Source organism: Patagioenas fasciata, chromosome 27 (genome assembly GCF_037038585.1).
Source record: "Patagioenas fasciata isolate bPatFas1 chromosome 27, bPatFas1.hap1, whole genome shotgun sequence".
NCBI classification, from domain to species: domain Eukaryota; kingdom Metazoa; phylum Chordata; class Aves; order Columbiformes; family Columbidae; genus Patagioenas; species Patagioenas fasciata.
Genome location: NC_092546.1, coordinates 4,501,220 through 4,516,159, shown reverse-complemented (window position 1 = coordinate 4,516,159; position 14,940 = coordinate 4,501,220). Strand labels below are relative to the sequence as shown.

Below are 14,940 nucleotides of genomic sequence, written 5' to 3'. Positions count from 1 at the left end.
CCGCCCGAGGGGTCCGGGCGCCGCCTCACCGGGCGCCGGGGGGCAGCAGGCGGGCAGCGGGCGGGCCGGTTCGCTCCCGGTCGCCGCCGTCGCGCACGGCGCAGCGCACGGCGAACTACAACTCCCAGCGTGCCCCGCGGCACCCCGACTGGCGCTCCCGCGGGCCGCTCGATGCCTATTGGCCTGCCCGGGATGTGTCGTCACGAACCCATGTGGGAACGGGGCAGGGCGATTGGCTGGCGCTCCGGTGGCGGCAGCCAATGGCAGGCGCGGCCAGCGCCGGTGAGGGCTGCGAGGCTGGTTAAGGTGGAGCTGCCCGGTGGAGCTGCCCGGTGGCCGTTGGGGCTGCGCCGCCCCGGGGTCGCTCCCGTCCGGGCAGGCGAAGGGCCGGTCCTGAGCTCCCCCTTGGCGTTAGGCTCTCTGCAGCCCCGCGCCCAGCCCCGGTGTGGCGGCCCGACCCGGCGGTGAGCCGGCCCCGCCGCGCACCGGGGGCTGCAACGCCCCGCTCAGGATACCTTCGTTTGTGCTTTCGGTGCCCCCGCGCTGGCGGTCGGTGCCGTGTCTGTCCCGGGACGGGGCTGCTTTCAGCCGCCGGGGCACTCGGCTCGGCTCCGCTCCCGCCTCTGTCCGGCGCCGGGGCAAGTGTGGCCGGGCTGGCGGACATGCGGGAGGGGAATCCCGGGGCTCGGGGGGCGCCCGGGCCGCCGCGGGCACGGAACCGGTGCGGTCGGTGGGACCGGAGCTCCGGTGCTGCCCGGCCCGGCGGCGGAGCCGCCCCCTCCCGCCGCCCCGAGCGCCCCCGCGTCCTGCCGGGACGCGCCACCTTAAGCGGGCGCTGGCGGACGGGGCGCTCGGGGCTGGGCGGCAGCTCCGGGATCCGGACACCGCCGGGTCCGCCGGCGCCTCCCGCCCCGTCCCGCCCCCCATGGAGACCCCGCGGCCGCCGGGCCGCCCCCCCCGCCTGCCGCCGCCTTCGCCCCGCCCGAGCCGCTCGGCGCCCCCGCCGCCCCCCCGCTGCCGGCGTCGAGGCGAGAGACCCCCGGGGACCCCCGGAGCGCGGCGGGGGGAGCGCCCCCGTTAGGGCGGGAAGACGGGCGGGGAGCAGGGGCCGGGGAGCGGGGGGGCCGGGGCTCTCAGGATGTTCCCGCAGGGGCGGCACCCGGTAAGTACCGGGGCGGGTCGGGCTGGGCGAGGGCAGCGCGGCGGAGCCGCAGGGTCCAGCCGGGCCGCTTCTCCGCAGACTCCGCTCCAGCCCGGGCAGCCCTTCAAGTTCTCGGTCCTGGAAATCTGCGACCGCATCAAGGAGGAATTTCAGTTCCTGCAGGCTCAGTACCACAGGTGAGGGCGGAGCGGGGCTGCGGGACCGGGACGGGAGGGAACCCCTGGTTTGGGGGGAGCGTAGGGCAGGGGGTGGGGAGACGAGTGGCTCAGGGGGCAGGAGGTGGCTGCGTGTCGGCAGGGGGAGCGTTCGGATAAAGGGTGTAACAGGGACTGGGGGGAGTCCGGGCGTGGGAGAGGATGGGGTGCAGACCAGAGGGTGAACTGGGGCAGGATAAGATGGAGAATGGGGGGTCCTGGTGAAAGGAGCGCTTGGGGAAGAATGGGAGAGGGGTCTGGGCTGGAGGGCAGCATGAAGCCTTGAATTGGGGTGCCAGGTCTTCACTGGAGGTCACAACGGGGAGACCACCCGCGGTTTGTTTCCCCCAGCTGAGTTGGGTGTAGGGCGACATGGAGGGGACGGCAGCGGGAACGGGGCTCTGGGGGTTGACGGTGTCTGGGGGCAGCGCAGCTGTGGGGGGTTTGGGCCCCCAGTGATGGCAACACCAGCCAGGGGTCTGCGTGTGACACCCCCGTGGCCCCACGAACCTGCGGGACTGGAGCTGTGCTGAGCTTGCTCAGTTCGCAGGGTGGAAAGTGGGGACGGGGGAGATGGGATGGGAGGTGCGGGTCTGTGAGTGAAAACCCCTTTGCAGCCTGAAGCTGGAATGTGAGAAGCTGGTGAGCGAGAAGACGGAGATGCAGAGACATTATGTCATGGTGAGCCACCCCTGCCCTGTCCCCGTGTCCCCCTGTGTCACCCCTGACCGCCGTGCTCCAGTGAGGTGCTGGGCTCTGGGTCAGCTCAGCCGCTCACCCGAATGGGCCGGTGGGCTCCCCAAGCCCCTCTGCCAGGGGTCTGCGTGGCTTGGGTGATGGGGCTGGGGGGGCGTGAGGTAGGAAGGAGTTAATGGTTATTCCTAGCAACGGCTGGCTCTTCTGCTGCTGCTCTGTGCTCCTCCAGCCCAGGAACTGTGCCATAGGTTTTGTCTCTTTTATTTTCTCCTTTCCCTTTTTCTGTTTGGCCTTTTAAGAGATCTTCACCGTCCTTCCTGTCTCTCTCCTAAGAGGGGGTAGGCTTGGAACTGATTGATACCCCAAGGCTGGTGTTTTGGGTGGAAGGGGAAGCTGCCTTTAGAAGGAGAAGGGCAGGACCCCTCCTATGTTTCCAGCGTGGGGTTAATCCCCCCAACAGCGACCACCCCAGCCCATCTATTGGCAGCCCTGGCAGGAGGGGGAGCTGCTGCTGGGAGGAAGGGAAGAGGATGGGAATGGCAGAGCTGGAGCAGCATTCCCTCCCCTGCAGCATCCGACATAACCAGCCACTCCAGGGAAAGGGGGAACCCAAATTATGCCATCCCAAAGGCAAACAGACCTAAACCGGGGCAGCCCCCATCCCCTGGTGATGACAGCCCGGTGCGTTAGGCTGGGGGTGTGCTGGGGTTTACTGGCACATTCTGTCACCCACCAGCTGGGATTTCTTCCCGCGTCCTGGAGGCTCCGGGGTTCCCGGAGCTGGGATGGAGGACGTTGAGTCCTCTGCCCCCCTGTTCTCCTGGTCACAGGGGTTGGATGGTGTGTGCTGTGGCTGCTCCTGCCTTGTCCCGGGCTGGTGGCGCAGGTCTCGGCCGTGGGACAGCTGTTTGTCACGGGCTGGGGGCAGAGCCGGGGGGGTTGCGACCCCCTGGCTGGGAATGGACTGGGACCGTTTGCTCTGGGCAGCTCCTGACCACGCTGTGTTGTGATTTTGCTCCCAGTACTACGAGATGTCCTATGGGCTGAACATTGAAATGCACAAGCAGGTGAGTGAGGTGGGGTCCGGGGGATAATGGGCTGGAGACTTTGCTGGAAAACGACCTCCCTTGTCCCCATAGAGCCGCAGCGGCACAGGAGGTGCAGCACGGCCCTGTGCGTCGGGCTGCCCTGCAAAGTGGTTCAGCAGGGGCCAGGCAGGGTGCTGTGGGTGCTGTGGGACAGGGTCTTCTCCCCACGTCCCAAACCACCTCTCAGAGTCCTGCACGCACATATCCCCAGGGCCCCAGATGCAGGAGGGAGCGTGGAGGGCACTGTAGGAGCCGGAGCCCAGAGGCAAATGGATTCTGTCTTCTTTTTTTGTCTTTTTTTAAATCGCTTTTTCCTTTCCCGAAGCCAGAGGAGTGTTTTCACCCTTCCCTGGTTCCCCTTTTGTTCCAGCGTTAATTTGCTTTCCCTCTTCAGATTTATCAATCTAGTCATCACGGGCTCTCTGCCAGGGAAATTAGTTTGGAGCAATGCCTGACAAAGTGGCAAGTCAACTGCCATATTCCTCCAGCTGGCTCAGCCCCTCCGAGCTTGCTCCTTTTGTTAGCAGGGAGGGTTGTAGAGCCTGTGAGCGCGTTCCTGCCGTCCCCATGTGCTCCCAGTTCCAGCGGGATGACAGGGACCCGGGGTGGGGTGACAGAAGCCATGGCCAAGTGGTTGGGAGAGGGACCTGGGGTGGGGTGACAGAGGCCATGGCCAAGTGGTTGGGAGAGGGACCCGGGGTGGGGTGACAGAGGCCATGGCCAAGTGGTTGGGAGAGGGACCCGGGGTGGGGTGACAGAGGCCATGGCCAAGTGGTTTGGGAGAGGGACCCTGGCTCTGTCTGGGTAGGAAGGGTCCAGAGAGGGGGTGTCTGGCTCCCAGGTCTCATTCGGGTGTCAGGACAGCGGGTGATGACCCGCAGGTGATGGGTGCTGCTGGAGGCTCCCCAGGTAGATGTTCCCTTTGTTCTTTGCCGGCTTTACGTGTGGTTTGACCTCTCTGTGCTGCCAGGGATGGTGGAAACCTGAGACGAGAAAGCACTTCAGAGCAGCCGATCCCTTCGCCAAGTGCCAGAGCGATTTGCGGCGGGTGGGGGGATCGAGTTTTTCCCGGGGGGGGTGGATTTCCTTTTGGAAGCCACAGCCGTGACCCTTGGGAAGCGCCACTTACCCGGTGGGACGCGGCTGGGCTGTGGGTCTGCCTGAGGAGGGGACACGGGGTATGGGGGTGCTCGGGGGGGAGCGGGAGCCCCTGCTCCGCCAGGCAGGGAGGGCAGAGCCATTCCGGTCAGTGCTTTGCAGTGTTTTGCTGGCACGGTGCAGAGAGCTGAGTCCGCTTGTGGGAGTTTTGCGTCCTCTTGCTCTCCCTCTGGCTCCAAATCCAGCGTTCGGCGGGGGGAGCAAGTGGCAGCTCCGCTCCCCTGCCCAGCCGCGGGTGGTGAGAGCGGCAGCCACAAAACCACAGCGGGTTTGGGCTGAGCAGAGCCAGCCGGGCTGTGGAAGGACTGACAGCTCGGAGCTTGGTTTGGCCTGTGTCCAAATTTAGGAGTTGGGTTCCCTCCTGTGCGCCTGGGGGGACACAGCGGCCTGGGAGGGTGCCCGGGGCAGCAGCTCGGGGTTTGTGCACACGGGGAGAGCGCAGCTCCTCCTCTGTGTGTCTGCGGGATGCTCGGCTGCCCCTGTGCTGCTGGAGGGGCCGGGACGGGGCGCGGAGACCCCTGTTTGAGGTGATACCACCTTCCTCTTCCAGGCAGAGATCGTCAAGAGGCTGAGTGCCATCTGCACCCAGATGATGCCCTTTCTGACGCAGGAGGTGAGGGCGGAGGCGGGAGATGCGCACTGGGCTGCTCGGGAAAGGGTGAACCCCAGTCCAGCCTGAACAGCGGGAGGTTGGGGGGACATCTGTCCCTGGGCAGTGCTGGGCTCCCTCTGGCCGGGAGCAGGATGTGACGTCCCCGTTCTCGTCCTGCCCAGCACCAGCAGCAGGTCCTGCAGGCGGTGGAACGGGCCAAGCAGGTCACTGTGGGGGAGCTGAACAGCATCGTCGGGGTGAGTCCCGGAGGCTCCGTCCTGCTGGGCGTTCAGAGCGGTGGCGGGGGAAGCCGGACCAGTAACACCAGGGCTGCTCCCCTGCGGTCAGAGGCTTTGCCGCTGTGTCCCGATGGCGTGGATGGGTCTGGGGTGCTGAGCAGGGTAAAGCGTGGCCTGGGCTTGTCTGCATGTGTCGGGATCACATCTGCCCCCCCTCGGGGTGCTTGGGGAGGTGATTTCCCTGGCCTGTGCAGCCCCGCTCCCCTCCTCATCCTCGCACCTCATCCCATCGTGCTTCGCATCGCGGCTCCTGTGGGAGGCTGGGGGTGCCGGGCATGGCTGCTGCCCCCTCTCCTCCCCACTGAGAACCGTTTGCTCTTTCTCTTTCAGCAGCAGCAGCTTCAGCACCTCTCCCACCACGCATCCCCCCTCCCGCTGGCTCCCCACCCCAGCATGCAGCCCTGCCTGAGCGCGGCGAGCGGCACCGCGGGGCTCCTGGCGCTCTCGGGGGCTCTCATGGCTCAGGCCCAGCTGGCCAAGGAGGAGAGAGCGGCCCAGGATGGGGAGAACAGAGGTAAGGGCAAGAAGCACAGCTGGATTAACCCTGGGGCCAGGGGGAGCAGCAAGCGCTGCACGTGGCAGATCCAGCTCATTAAATATCTGCAGATGGGCCAAGTCAGAACCATGGTGTGATTTTTCAGCCCATGTCCCACTGTCTCCTCCCCTGTGCCCTCTCCTCCCTACCTGGGTACTTGGGGTGCAGCCTTCGCATTAACAGCTTCTTCCTCTCCTCCCTGTGCCTCGCTGCCCCGGACCTGCCCACCCACTGCGCCGGCTGCCGCTCCAGAGCGCACCCCGAGCCGGGTGAGTCCTCTGGTGGCCTCGACGTGTGGGCAAGTGACCGGGCTTTCGCTCCCTGAGTCCTCTGCTCCCCCATGGCCGGGCAGAGCTCGGGGAGCCCTGGGCAGCACAGGGGCTCATCGGCTCCCTTGGCGAGCACTCACAGCGCGATTTCCAGGGATGTGTTGTTTCCTGACCTTTTCAAGGCAAACAGCCCAGAGGTGGCTGAGCGCTGGTGGCAGCCGCGTTCGGGCACAAGGGGACGCAGCGGTGGGGACTGGGGCTGCGTTCGTGCAGCTCCTGGGGAGAGAGGAGGAGGGAGAGAAGGTCCCCGTGTTGTGCAGGATGGATCACCCCTGTGATCCCCTGTGTACCCAGATCCTCCTCCAGAGATCTCCCAGGGCACAGGGAGCATCCTTTCTGCTCCGTGCTTGTGTGCGTTGAGGCTCTTCATCCTGCTGTGCTGGAAACCATGGACTGTGTGGGGTCCTGGGATGGGGGCGTTTTCTCCCGATCCCCCAGCACCATGAGCTCTGCAGAGCAGCCCTGGGGAGGCCGTGTCCCAGAAACTGCCCCAGCCCAAGCACTGCAGCTGCTCCGGGAGGAGGGGCGGCCTCTCCAGTGTCACCCCGTGTCTCTCCGGTGTCACCCCATGTCCCTGTGGTTTGTGGGGTGGGAAGGCACCACTTGGTTGCATTGTCACCCTCCGAGCAGCGAGCGTGGGGGGTTTGGGACACCTGCAGCTGCAGGCAGTGTCTCACACACCTTCCTCTCCTTCTCTCTGGCCAGAGCATTTCTGCCTCCCCTCCCGAGAGCCCGCAGGACGAGGGACGGCCGGGGCTGAAGAGGAAGCGGGAGGAGAAGGAGCTGCCTGGGCATTACGTGAGTGCAGCCAGGAGGGGCTGGGGACATGGGCCTGGGGAGCTCTGTGGGTGCAGAGGGCTGTGATCCTGTGAAAACAACCATAACCCCCCCCCACAACCAAATGAAGAGCCCTGGGGAGGCCCTGCAGCCAGAGGGCTGAGTCGCTGCCTGCAGGACGTGGTGTTGGTCCCCAAGAAGAAGTGCAGGAGAAAACTGGTCCCTGTGTTGGCAGAGCCCAGAGCTCGGTCCGGCCTCTCCCACTCCTGACCGAGCCTTTGAGCCTTTCTTCCCCCTTGCAGGATAGCGATGAGGACAAGAGCGACTACAACCTCGTGGTGGATGAGGTGAGCCCGCAGCTCAGGGACGTGGAGTCGCAGGTTTGTCCAGCTCAACGTGTAGTTGTCAGGTTTAGGACTCTCCTCCCTGAGCTCTGGGGTCCGTTTGGCTCAGGGTCATTGGTGCTGAGCAGGGGTGCCCGTGGGTGCCGTACCAGCCCTGCTCTGCTGTGGTGGTGCCAGCCAGGGCTGGTTCCCTTTGCAGAGCTCTGGGTTGGAGGCTGTGCCAGCCAGGGCTCAGCTTTGCTCTGAATTTCAGCCTCTTGCAACCAAACCGCCAGGTGATTCTGGCACAACCTTCCCTGACCCTGGGGCAGATACAACACTATTTTATCCCAGTTATTCTTGGCAAAGATTACAGGGACATCCCTTTTCTTCCCCTGGAAGACTGGGGGGAGGGTTTAGGAACATCAGCAGGGATTTCTGCAGAAAACGGCACATAAAAGCTTCTCATCAGTGTAATTACAGTGATAAAAATCACAGCCCTAATTGAATGGTTATAGGGGTGCAAGAGCTGATGGGTGGCCTTGCCTCGGAGATGCTGTTGAGGGGCTGCCAAGTGGCCCTTTCTCAGGGTGCGCTGGTCGCCCTCCCTCCTCGTGAGGGCATCGGTGGCCACCTGCGAACCTGCTGCCACCTCTGATTTTGTTCAAAGAGAAAACTCAAGGAGGTTTTCCATCCAGGGGCCTGTGGAGCAGAGCTGAGGCTCTGCAGGTGCTCCTGGTTGACGCTGCTCGGGCAGAGGTGGGATATTTGGCAGCTGGATGAGCAGCTTGCCCGGCGGGGCAGGCGGGGGCTCCATGGTGCTGCTCTCCAGGGCCCTGCACAGCAGCACCGCGCTTCCCAGTCGCTCTCCTTCCCGCAGGATCCCCCCTCGGAGCCCGGCAGCCCCGGCCGCGCGCCCGGCCGGCTCAGTGCACCGCGCCGAGAGCCGCCCGGCAGCCCGGGCTCCAGCGCCTCCAGCCGCAGCGCGACGCCGCTCAAGCCGAGGGACCAGAGCCTGGTAGGGGTGTGGGCAGCCAGGCTGGGGGGCAGCGGGGACGCAGCCCCCACGTTTCTGTGCTGCAGACGGTGGGTGAGGACGTGCTGGTTCCCCAATATTCAGCACCCGCCGCCGGGCAGAGGTTGGTGCCCTCGGAGCGAGGCCGATCGGCTGCTCCGCGCGGGCCTGGCTCTGCAGGGATTTTCCATCCTGCTGCTCACAGCCATCGATTTTTCTCTCTCTTTTGTTATTTATTTCCTTTTTTCCCCCCTTCCTCCTTGCCAAGCACCAGCACAATGCTCAGATTGAAACATCAGCGTGCAGGGAGGGAGAGGGAGGTTTCTGCCCCCTCCCCGTGCCCTCCCAGCCGCCGCGGGGACCGCAGCGATGCGTCCCCACCGTCCCGGGGTCAGGAGGCGGCGGGGGCTGCGGGGAGCACTGAGCGGTGGCTCCCGGCACAATCGGATTAGAGCAGACAAAGCGCCCTGAGCAATCTGCCAGCGCAGCACGCAGCTTTGCTCCGTTATTAATTCTTTTTCCTTTGCCGGTGTTGACAAAATCCCCAGGCGGAAAAAGAGAAAGAAATAGAAGAGGCAAGAAAAAAGAAAAGGGATGAAATAGCTGTGGGGATTGAAGAGGCTGTTTTGTCCCAAGTGTCCCTCTGGCTGGGGAGGGGGTGCGCCCTGCACCAGAGGGATTTTGCAGGAGGGAGCAGCAAATCTCTGTCACACCCCCCAGGGCCGTAGGGCGCAGAATTGCGGCAGCTCAGGGTGGTACGGGGCTGACATTCGGCATTTGCACCCGGGGAAGGGAGGGGGGTCGTTCCGCTGTGGTCCTTCTCGCAGCGTGGGGCTCGGGTGCAGGATGGTGCCCCCTGTGCCCTGTCCCGGGGGTTTGGGGCTGTTTTGGGCCTCGGCGCTGGGCACCGCTCTGCTGGGCAGTGCTGCCGAGGCCGCTCTTCGCTCTGCCGTGCAGACCGACCCTCCGGCCAGCGCTCCCACCTCCAAACCCTCCTCTTCCTCGCCGCCCCACGACTCCATCACGCCTGGGCCCAGCGCGGCTGCCCCGCTCCGGCAGCCCCCGGCCAAGGTGCCCGCCACCGACACCATCGGTGAGTGCTCGGGGACAGCGAGGGGCTGTGCTCTGCACCCCAGCCACCTGACCTATGGGACTCGGGGGCTGCCCTCTCCTTTGGCTCGTGATCCGTGACCTGCCCACCCTCCTCCTGACCCGCTGGTTCACGCCAAGCGCAGCAGGGCCCGGTGCGGAGGTGACGCCACCTCTTGCTGCTGGACACCCTTGTCCCTGGGCGCATCGCTCACTCCCATGACCAGGGGCTCTCCTTGTGCAGCTCTCCGCAGCCCGCTGAGCGTGTCCAGCCCCTACACGTCCTCCTTTGGGCTGGTGCCTCACGCCACCCTCAACGGGGAGCTCCCAGCCCCCAGTGTCTACATGGGCATCCACCTGTCGCCGCAGGTCAGCAGCACCGTGATGTACAGCCGGTCCCCAATGGTGAGTCACCGAGAGGCCCCATCTGCCAGCACGTGTTGGCTGTGCCCCTGTCCCTGGCTGTCCCCGGTGCACGCTGTCCCCAGCACGCAGCGTCTGCACCGCTGCAGGGAGCTCAGGCTGGGGGTGCAGCACAGGAGGAGCTCGGTCTGGGGGTGTCTGGGTTGTGGGGCCAGTGGAGGCAGCAGCCTCTCAGAGAAGCCCCCACTGGTCCCACGGTGTCTTTGGGAGCACATTTTGGCCTCTGTTACTTCCACGTGGAGGAAGCAGCAAGCAGGGACCTTGTGCAGAGCTGAGCAAGGGGTCACAGCCTTTGTGTCCCCTCCTGGGGTCTGGCCCTTCGCTCATCATCTGCCCTTTGCGTTGTGCAGGTGGCTTTTGAGTCGCACCCTCACCTGAGGGCCTCCACCATCTCATCTTCGCTCTCCACCGTCCCCGGAGGGAAACCGTAAGTGTGGTGGGCGCAGGGGCTGCAATGCGGTGGGTTTCCTTCCCCACAGCTCATTTCCACACCCAGCAGGTGTAGGACAGGGCCTGGCTGGAGTGTGTCTTCACTTCTGAGTCCAGAGCTGTCATTTTGTTTCAGGCAGCTGGTGGTAACAAGGAGCTCATTAATTATATCCTTCATTAGCCAAAGTGCATGGGACACCTTCCACCTGGCTCGAGTGTGGCTGATGGGAGAGTTTGGCTCCTGCGCTCGGGCATCACACGGGTTGTTCAGTCCTCTCCTGCTCCCTTCCAGCGCCTACTCCTTCCACGTCAGCGCCGACGGGCAGATGCAGCCGGTGCCGTTCCCACCCGACGCCCTCATCGGCTCCGGCATCCCCCGGCACGCTCGGCAGCTGCACACCCTGACCCACGGCGAGGTGGTCTGTGCTGTCACCATCAGCAGCTCCACGCAGCACGTCTATACCGGGGGCAAGGGCTGCGTGAAGGTGTGGGACGTGGCGCAGCCGGGCACCAAGACCGCCGTGGCTCAGCTGGACTGCCTGGTGAGGATGGGGAGCAGAAAGGTGTTCCCTGGAGGCAGGGAAGGGGAATGTGTGCTGTTATAGTGGAAGGAGACAGAGGGTCCTTTTGTGTCTGTGATGAGAAAAGGAGAAGCATCTCCCATAAGCCCCCAGGCACTGATCAGCTCCTTCACTCACCCCCTTCCCTGTAATCCAAATTCAGAACCGCGACAACTACATCCGCTCCTGCAAGCTGCTGCCCGATGGCCGGAGCCTGATCGTGGGGGGAGAGGCCAGCACCCTGTCCATCTGGGACCTGGCGGCCCCCACGCCCCGCATCAAGGCCGAGCTCACCTCCTCCGCCCCCGCCTGCTACGCCCTGGCCATCAGCCCCGACGCCAAAGTCTGCTTCTCCTGCTGCAGCGACGGCAACATCGTGGTGTGGGACCTGCAGAACCAGACCCTGGTCAGGTGAGCCCGGGCAGGGCTGCTCCGAGCTCTTGGGGCCAGGGACCGCTCGGTCCCCGCAGTCTGACCCAGGCCACGGGACAGTCCCTGTCCTCGCAGCCGGGGTGTCACACTGCGGGTGCCGCAGCCCTGATGGTCGTGCCCTCCCCAATCCGTCCCCACTTCCCCAGGCAGTTCCAGGGCCACACGGATGGCGCCAGCTGCATCGACATCTCCAACTATGGCACCAAGCTGTGGACGGGGGGGCTGGACAACACGGTGCGGTGCTGGGACCTGCGCGAGGGGCGGCAGCTGCAGCAGCACGACTTCAGCTCCCAGGTAGGGCCGGGCTGACGGGAGCTCCGCGGGGCCGGGACCGGCTGGCGCTGCCCGAGCCCCTCTGTCCCCTCAGATCTTCTCCCTGGGGTACTGCCCCACGGGAGAGTGGCTGGCCGTGGGCATGGAGAGCAGCAACGTGGAGATCCTGCACGTCACCAAACCCGACAAGTACCAGCTGCACCTCCACGAGAGCTGCGTCCTCTCCCTCAAATTCGCCTCCTGCGGTAAGCGGGCTCCGTGTTTTCTGCTTGGGCTGCGTGCGGCCCCGGATGGGGTCCTTTTGGAGTCCCAAACGCTGACCAGTTTTCTCCTGCTCCAGGGAAGTGGTTTGTGAGCACGGGGAAGGACAACCTGCTGAACGCCTGGCGCACGCCCTACGGCGCCAGCATCTTCCAGGTGTGGGGGGCGTTCGGATGGGGGTACCAGGTGCTGTGAGCCCCCAGTGCCACCCTCACTGCCCAACTCTCTTATCTCCAGTCAAAAGAGTCCTCATCAGTGCTGAGCTGTGACATCTCCGTCAATGACAAATTCATCGTTACGGGCTCCGGTGACAAGAAGGCCACGGTGTATGAGGTGGTGTATTGAGGCCCTGCCACCACCCATATTGGAAGGGGCCCAGCTTTCCCGATGCTGCTGGGGCAGCCCTGACCTGCAGAAACAGCTGTAAGTTATCAGTAACAAAATCTATTTAACTGTGTTTTCAATCCCTTGCTAATAAAAATGGAACAAAGGAGTGGCAAGTCTGTTGACAGGCCAGGGACTGATGGAAACTCCTCCCCACAGAGCCCCTGAGATGTCAGGCTTTAGGAAGACCTTATGCACCTTGCAGGTACTTATTAAGTGGCCTCCTGGGCAGCATTTACACAGTGGGACCTGCAGCACAGGGAAGGAGATGGTGCTGGGGGAATCCTGGTTTATATAAGGCTGGCACTACTGTCGTTGTTTTACTGGTATGAAGGTCTCTCGTTTATCAAATGACACATTGCTTTCCTTTTCCTTACTGCGAGAGGTGTGTTGGGAAGTGCTGACCACGCAGTGGCCAGGAGGGGGTTAAAGAGCAGCAGGGGCCCGATCCTGACCCGAAACACCTGGCTCAGGAGGGGAAGGAGGCGTTGAGGCAGTGGAGCTGGCTGGGTACAGGCTGGCTCAAACCTGGAATGTGACACCACTGCCTGGACAGTCCTCAGCCTCCCAGACACAGTGCAAATTGCTGCTGTAGCTGCTCCCCCGCAGCTCCCTCCCCAGGAACCCGCGTCTCTGCTCGGGGAGCGATGGTAGAGCCCGGGGAAGGAGGAAGAATGGAGGCATGGATGGAGGGAGGAAGGGAAGGATGGAGGGAGGGATGCGCTGGCGGCTGCGGGCCCCGCTCCGCTGCACTGCTGCCCTCTGCCGGTACCGGGGCTCAGAGCCCGCGGGAGCGGCCCCGCACGGCCGGGGGGGACCCGGCACCGCCCCGGGGACTGCGGCGGGAGGCGGCGGCCGCCGGGGCCGCTCCTGGGGCTGCCCGGGGAGAGGCGGCTTCGCTCCGGGATCTGACACCGACACCGGTGTGCAGTCTGTGTGATAGGGATGCACCAGCTTTGCTTTCTCTTGCTGATCTCTCGCAGACCACCTCGCTGCTCTCTCCTCCTCCCCTTTTCTCCCTGGTGATATTCCCCACTTTTGATCACTCCTCCTTCCTTCAGACGGCCGGGAGGCAGCTCCTGGTCCCCCACCCTCCCACGCTGCTGCTTGGGAAGGGGCAGCCACTGCACACCAGACACCTCCCAGCTTGGGAGATGAGATTCCAGCCCCGTGGGATTGTCAGTTCCCGTGGAGACACAGAGGACCAAAACCCCACTCTGCATTTTTCCAACAGCTAAAGGCGTAAAATGTCGACTGGCAGCAGGGTACTTGTGGCTGACAGAAAATGACACCCCAAAGTTGTGGGGGGAACGAGAACCCCGCACCACCTCTGCTGCTGAAAGCTCATCTGGGACGTGAGGTGTAGCAACTGGTTCTTTCCAAGAGTTGGAGGAAATGTGGTTGTTCAACTTACAAAATGATCACGTAGCAGAAGTTGTAGTTGGGGTTCTAATTCAGTAGAGAACATGCAGGAAGGGATGTGTGCTCGGCTCTCAGAATATCGCTCCGTGTACGTGTGCAGCTGAACGGGGGATCCTGTGCGCAGAGCACCTGGTTCCTGCGTTAAGATGGGAGCAGTTCTCAGCCTCTGTTTGCAAGCTGCTTTTCGCCAGCAATGAAAATTTTCCTCAATTAAGTCGTTGATCAAGCAGCTGCAGCAAAATGCAGCTGGGCTGCCTCTACTCCCCTCAAACATCTGGAAATGGGGCCGGAATGGAGAAAGGGAAAGGGACTAGGAAATGTCTGCAGTGTTGTCCAACCAGGTATTTGCATCCTGATGGGCCCAGTGACCAAACACCCTTTACGAGGGCTGGGCCCTTCCTCTCCATAAACAAACAGGGAGCCGGTTCTGGCAGCGCAGCCGCTGGGTTCCAACCCCCCGGCCCCGCTGGGGCATCAGGATGCAGCAGCAGAATCCCAGAATGTCAGGGGTTGGAAGGGCCCTGGAAAGCTCATCCAGTCCAATCCCCCCATGGAGCAGGAACGCCCAGCTGAGGTTCCACAGGAAGGGGTCCAGGCGGGTTTGAATGTCTGCAGAGAAGGAGACTCCACAACCTCCCTGGGCAGCCTGGGCCAGGCTCTGCCACCCTCACCAGGAACAAGTTTCTTCTCAAATTTCAGTGGAACCTCCTGTGTTCCAGTTTGCACCCATTGCCCCTCGTCCTGTCACTGGTTGTCACCCAGAAGAGCCTGGCTCCATCCTCCTGACACTCCCCCTTTCCATATTGATCCCCATGAATGAGTCACCCCTCAGTCTCCTCCAGCTCCAGAGCCCCAGCTCCCTCAGCCTTTCCTCACACGGGAGATGCTCCACTCCCTTCAGCATCTTGGTGGCTGCGCTGGACTCTCTCCAGCAGTTCCCTGTCCTTCTGGAGCTGAGGGACCACAACTGGACACAATATTCCAGGTGTGGTCTCCCCAGGGCAGAGCAGAGGGGCAGGAGAACCTCTCTGACCTACTGACCACCCTTCAAGAGCAGCCGGAGCCCGGCAGCGCTGGCGCTGCTCTGCCTCATTGATTGCCTCCTCTGCACCGCGGGCTGCCGCAGCCGTGGGCGGCGGAGGGAAGGAGGGAGGCCGGGCTGGCGGGCTGCGGGGCCTACAGCTGCGGCGGGCCCGGCCCGGCTGGGCCCGAGAGCTGCGGGAAGCGCCGCAACGCCGCGGGCTCGCCCTGCGCCGCCGCCTTAGCAGCCACCCCGGCGCTACCGGCCGGCGGGACCGGGCCAGGCCGCGGGAGGGCGGCGCCGGCTCCGCCACCAGGCCGCGCCCCACGATGGGCGCCCCCGGTCCGCCACCGTCCCACAATGCCCTGCGGCCACGCCCCGCTCTGGGAACGCGCGTCCGAGCGCCTTCCCCCCTCGCCCGGCCAACCAAACTTGCGCCCCGGTTGGCGCAGCGCCGCCCGCCCCGCCCCGCCCCGCC

General features: G+C 64.1%; 1 protein-coding gene across 9 annotated transcripts; it reads left to right on the top strand.

Moving 5' to 3' along the window:
• Positions 1-998: 998 nt before the first annotated feature.
• LOC136113427 (transducin-like enhancer protein 2) lies at positions 999-12,128 on the top strand. 9 transcript variants are annotated; one of them, XM_065858600.2, is made up of 20 exons: positions 999-1,162; positions 1,241-1,338; positions 1,974-2,037; positions 3,075-3,119; positions 4,849-4,911; positions 5,073-5,147; positions 5,523-5,703; positions 5,977-5,993; positions 6,759-6,851; positions 7,133-7,177; positions 8,034-8,171; positions 9,126-9,261; positions 9,502-9,662; positions 10,031-10,107; positions 10,402-10,651; positions 10,833-11,080; positions 11,248-11,395; positions 11,469-11,619; positions 11,715-11,791; positions 11,873-12,128. In XM_065858600.2, the coding sequence occupies exons 1-20, from the start codon at positions 1,139-1,141 to the stop codon at positions 11,978-11,980; spliced, it is 2,199 nt and encodes a 732-aa protein (XP_065714672.2). In that variant the 5' UTR covers positions 999-1,138; the 3' UTR covers positions 11,981-12,128. The 9 variants fall into 9 exon arrangements, with proteins under 9 accessions (XP_065714672.2, XP_071655860.1, XP_065714671.2 ...); XM_071799759.1 differs by having other exon boundaries at positions 5,893-5,993; positions 7,133-7,210; XM_065858599.2 differs by having other exon boundaries at positions 5,520-5,703.
• Positions 12,129-14,940: the final 2,812 nt, after the last annotated feature.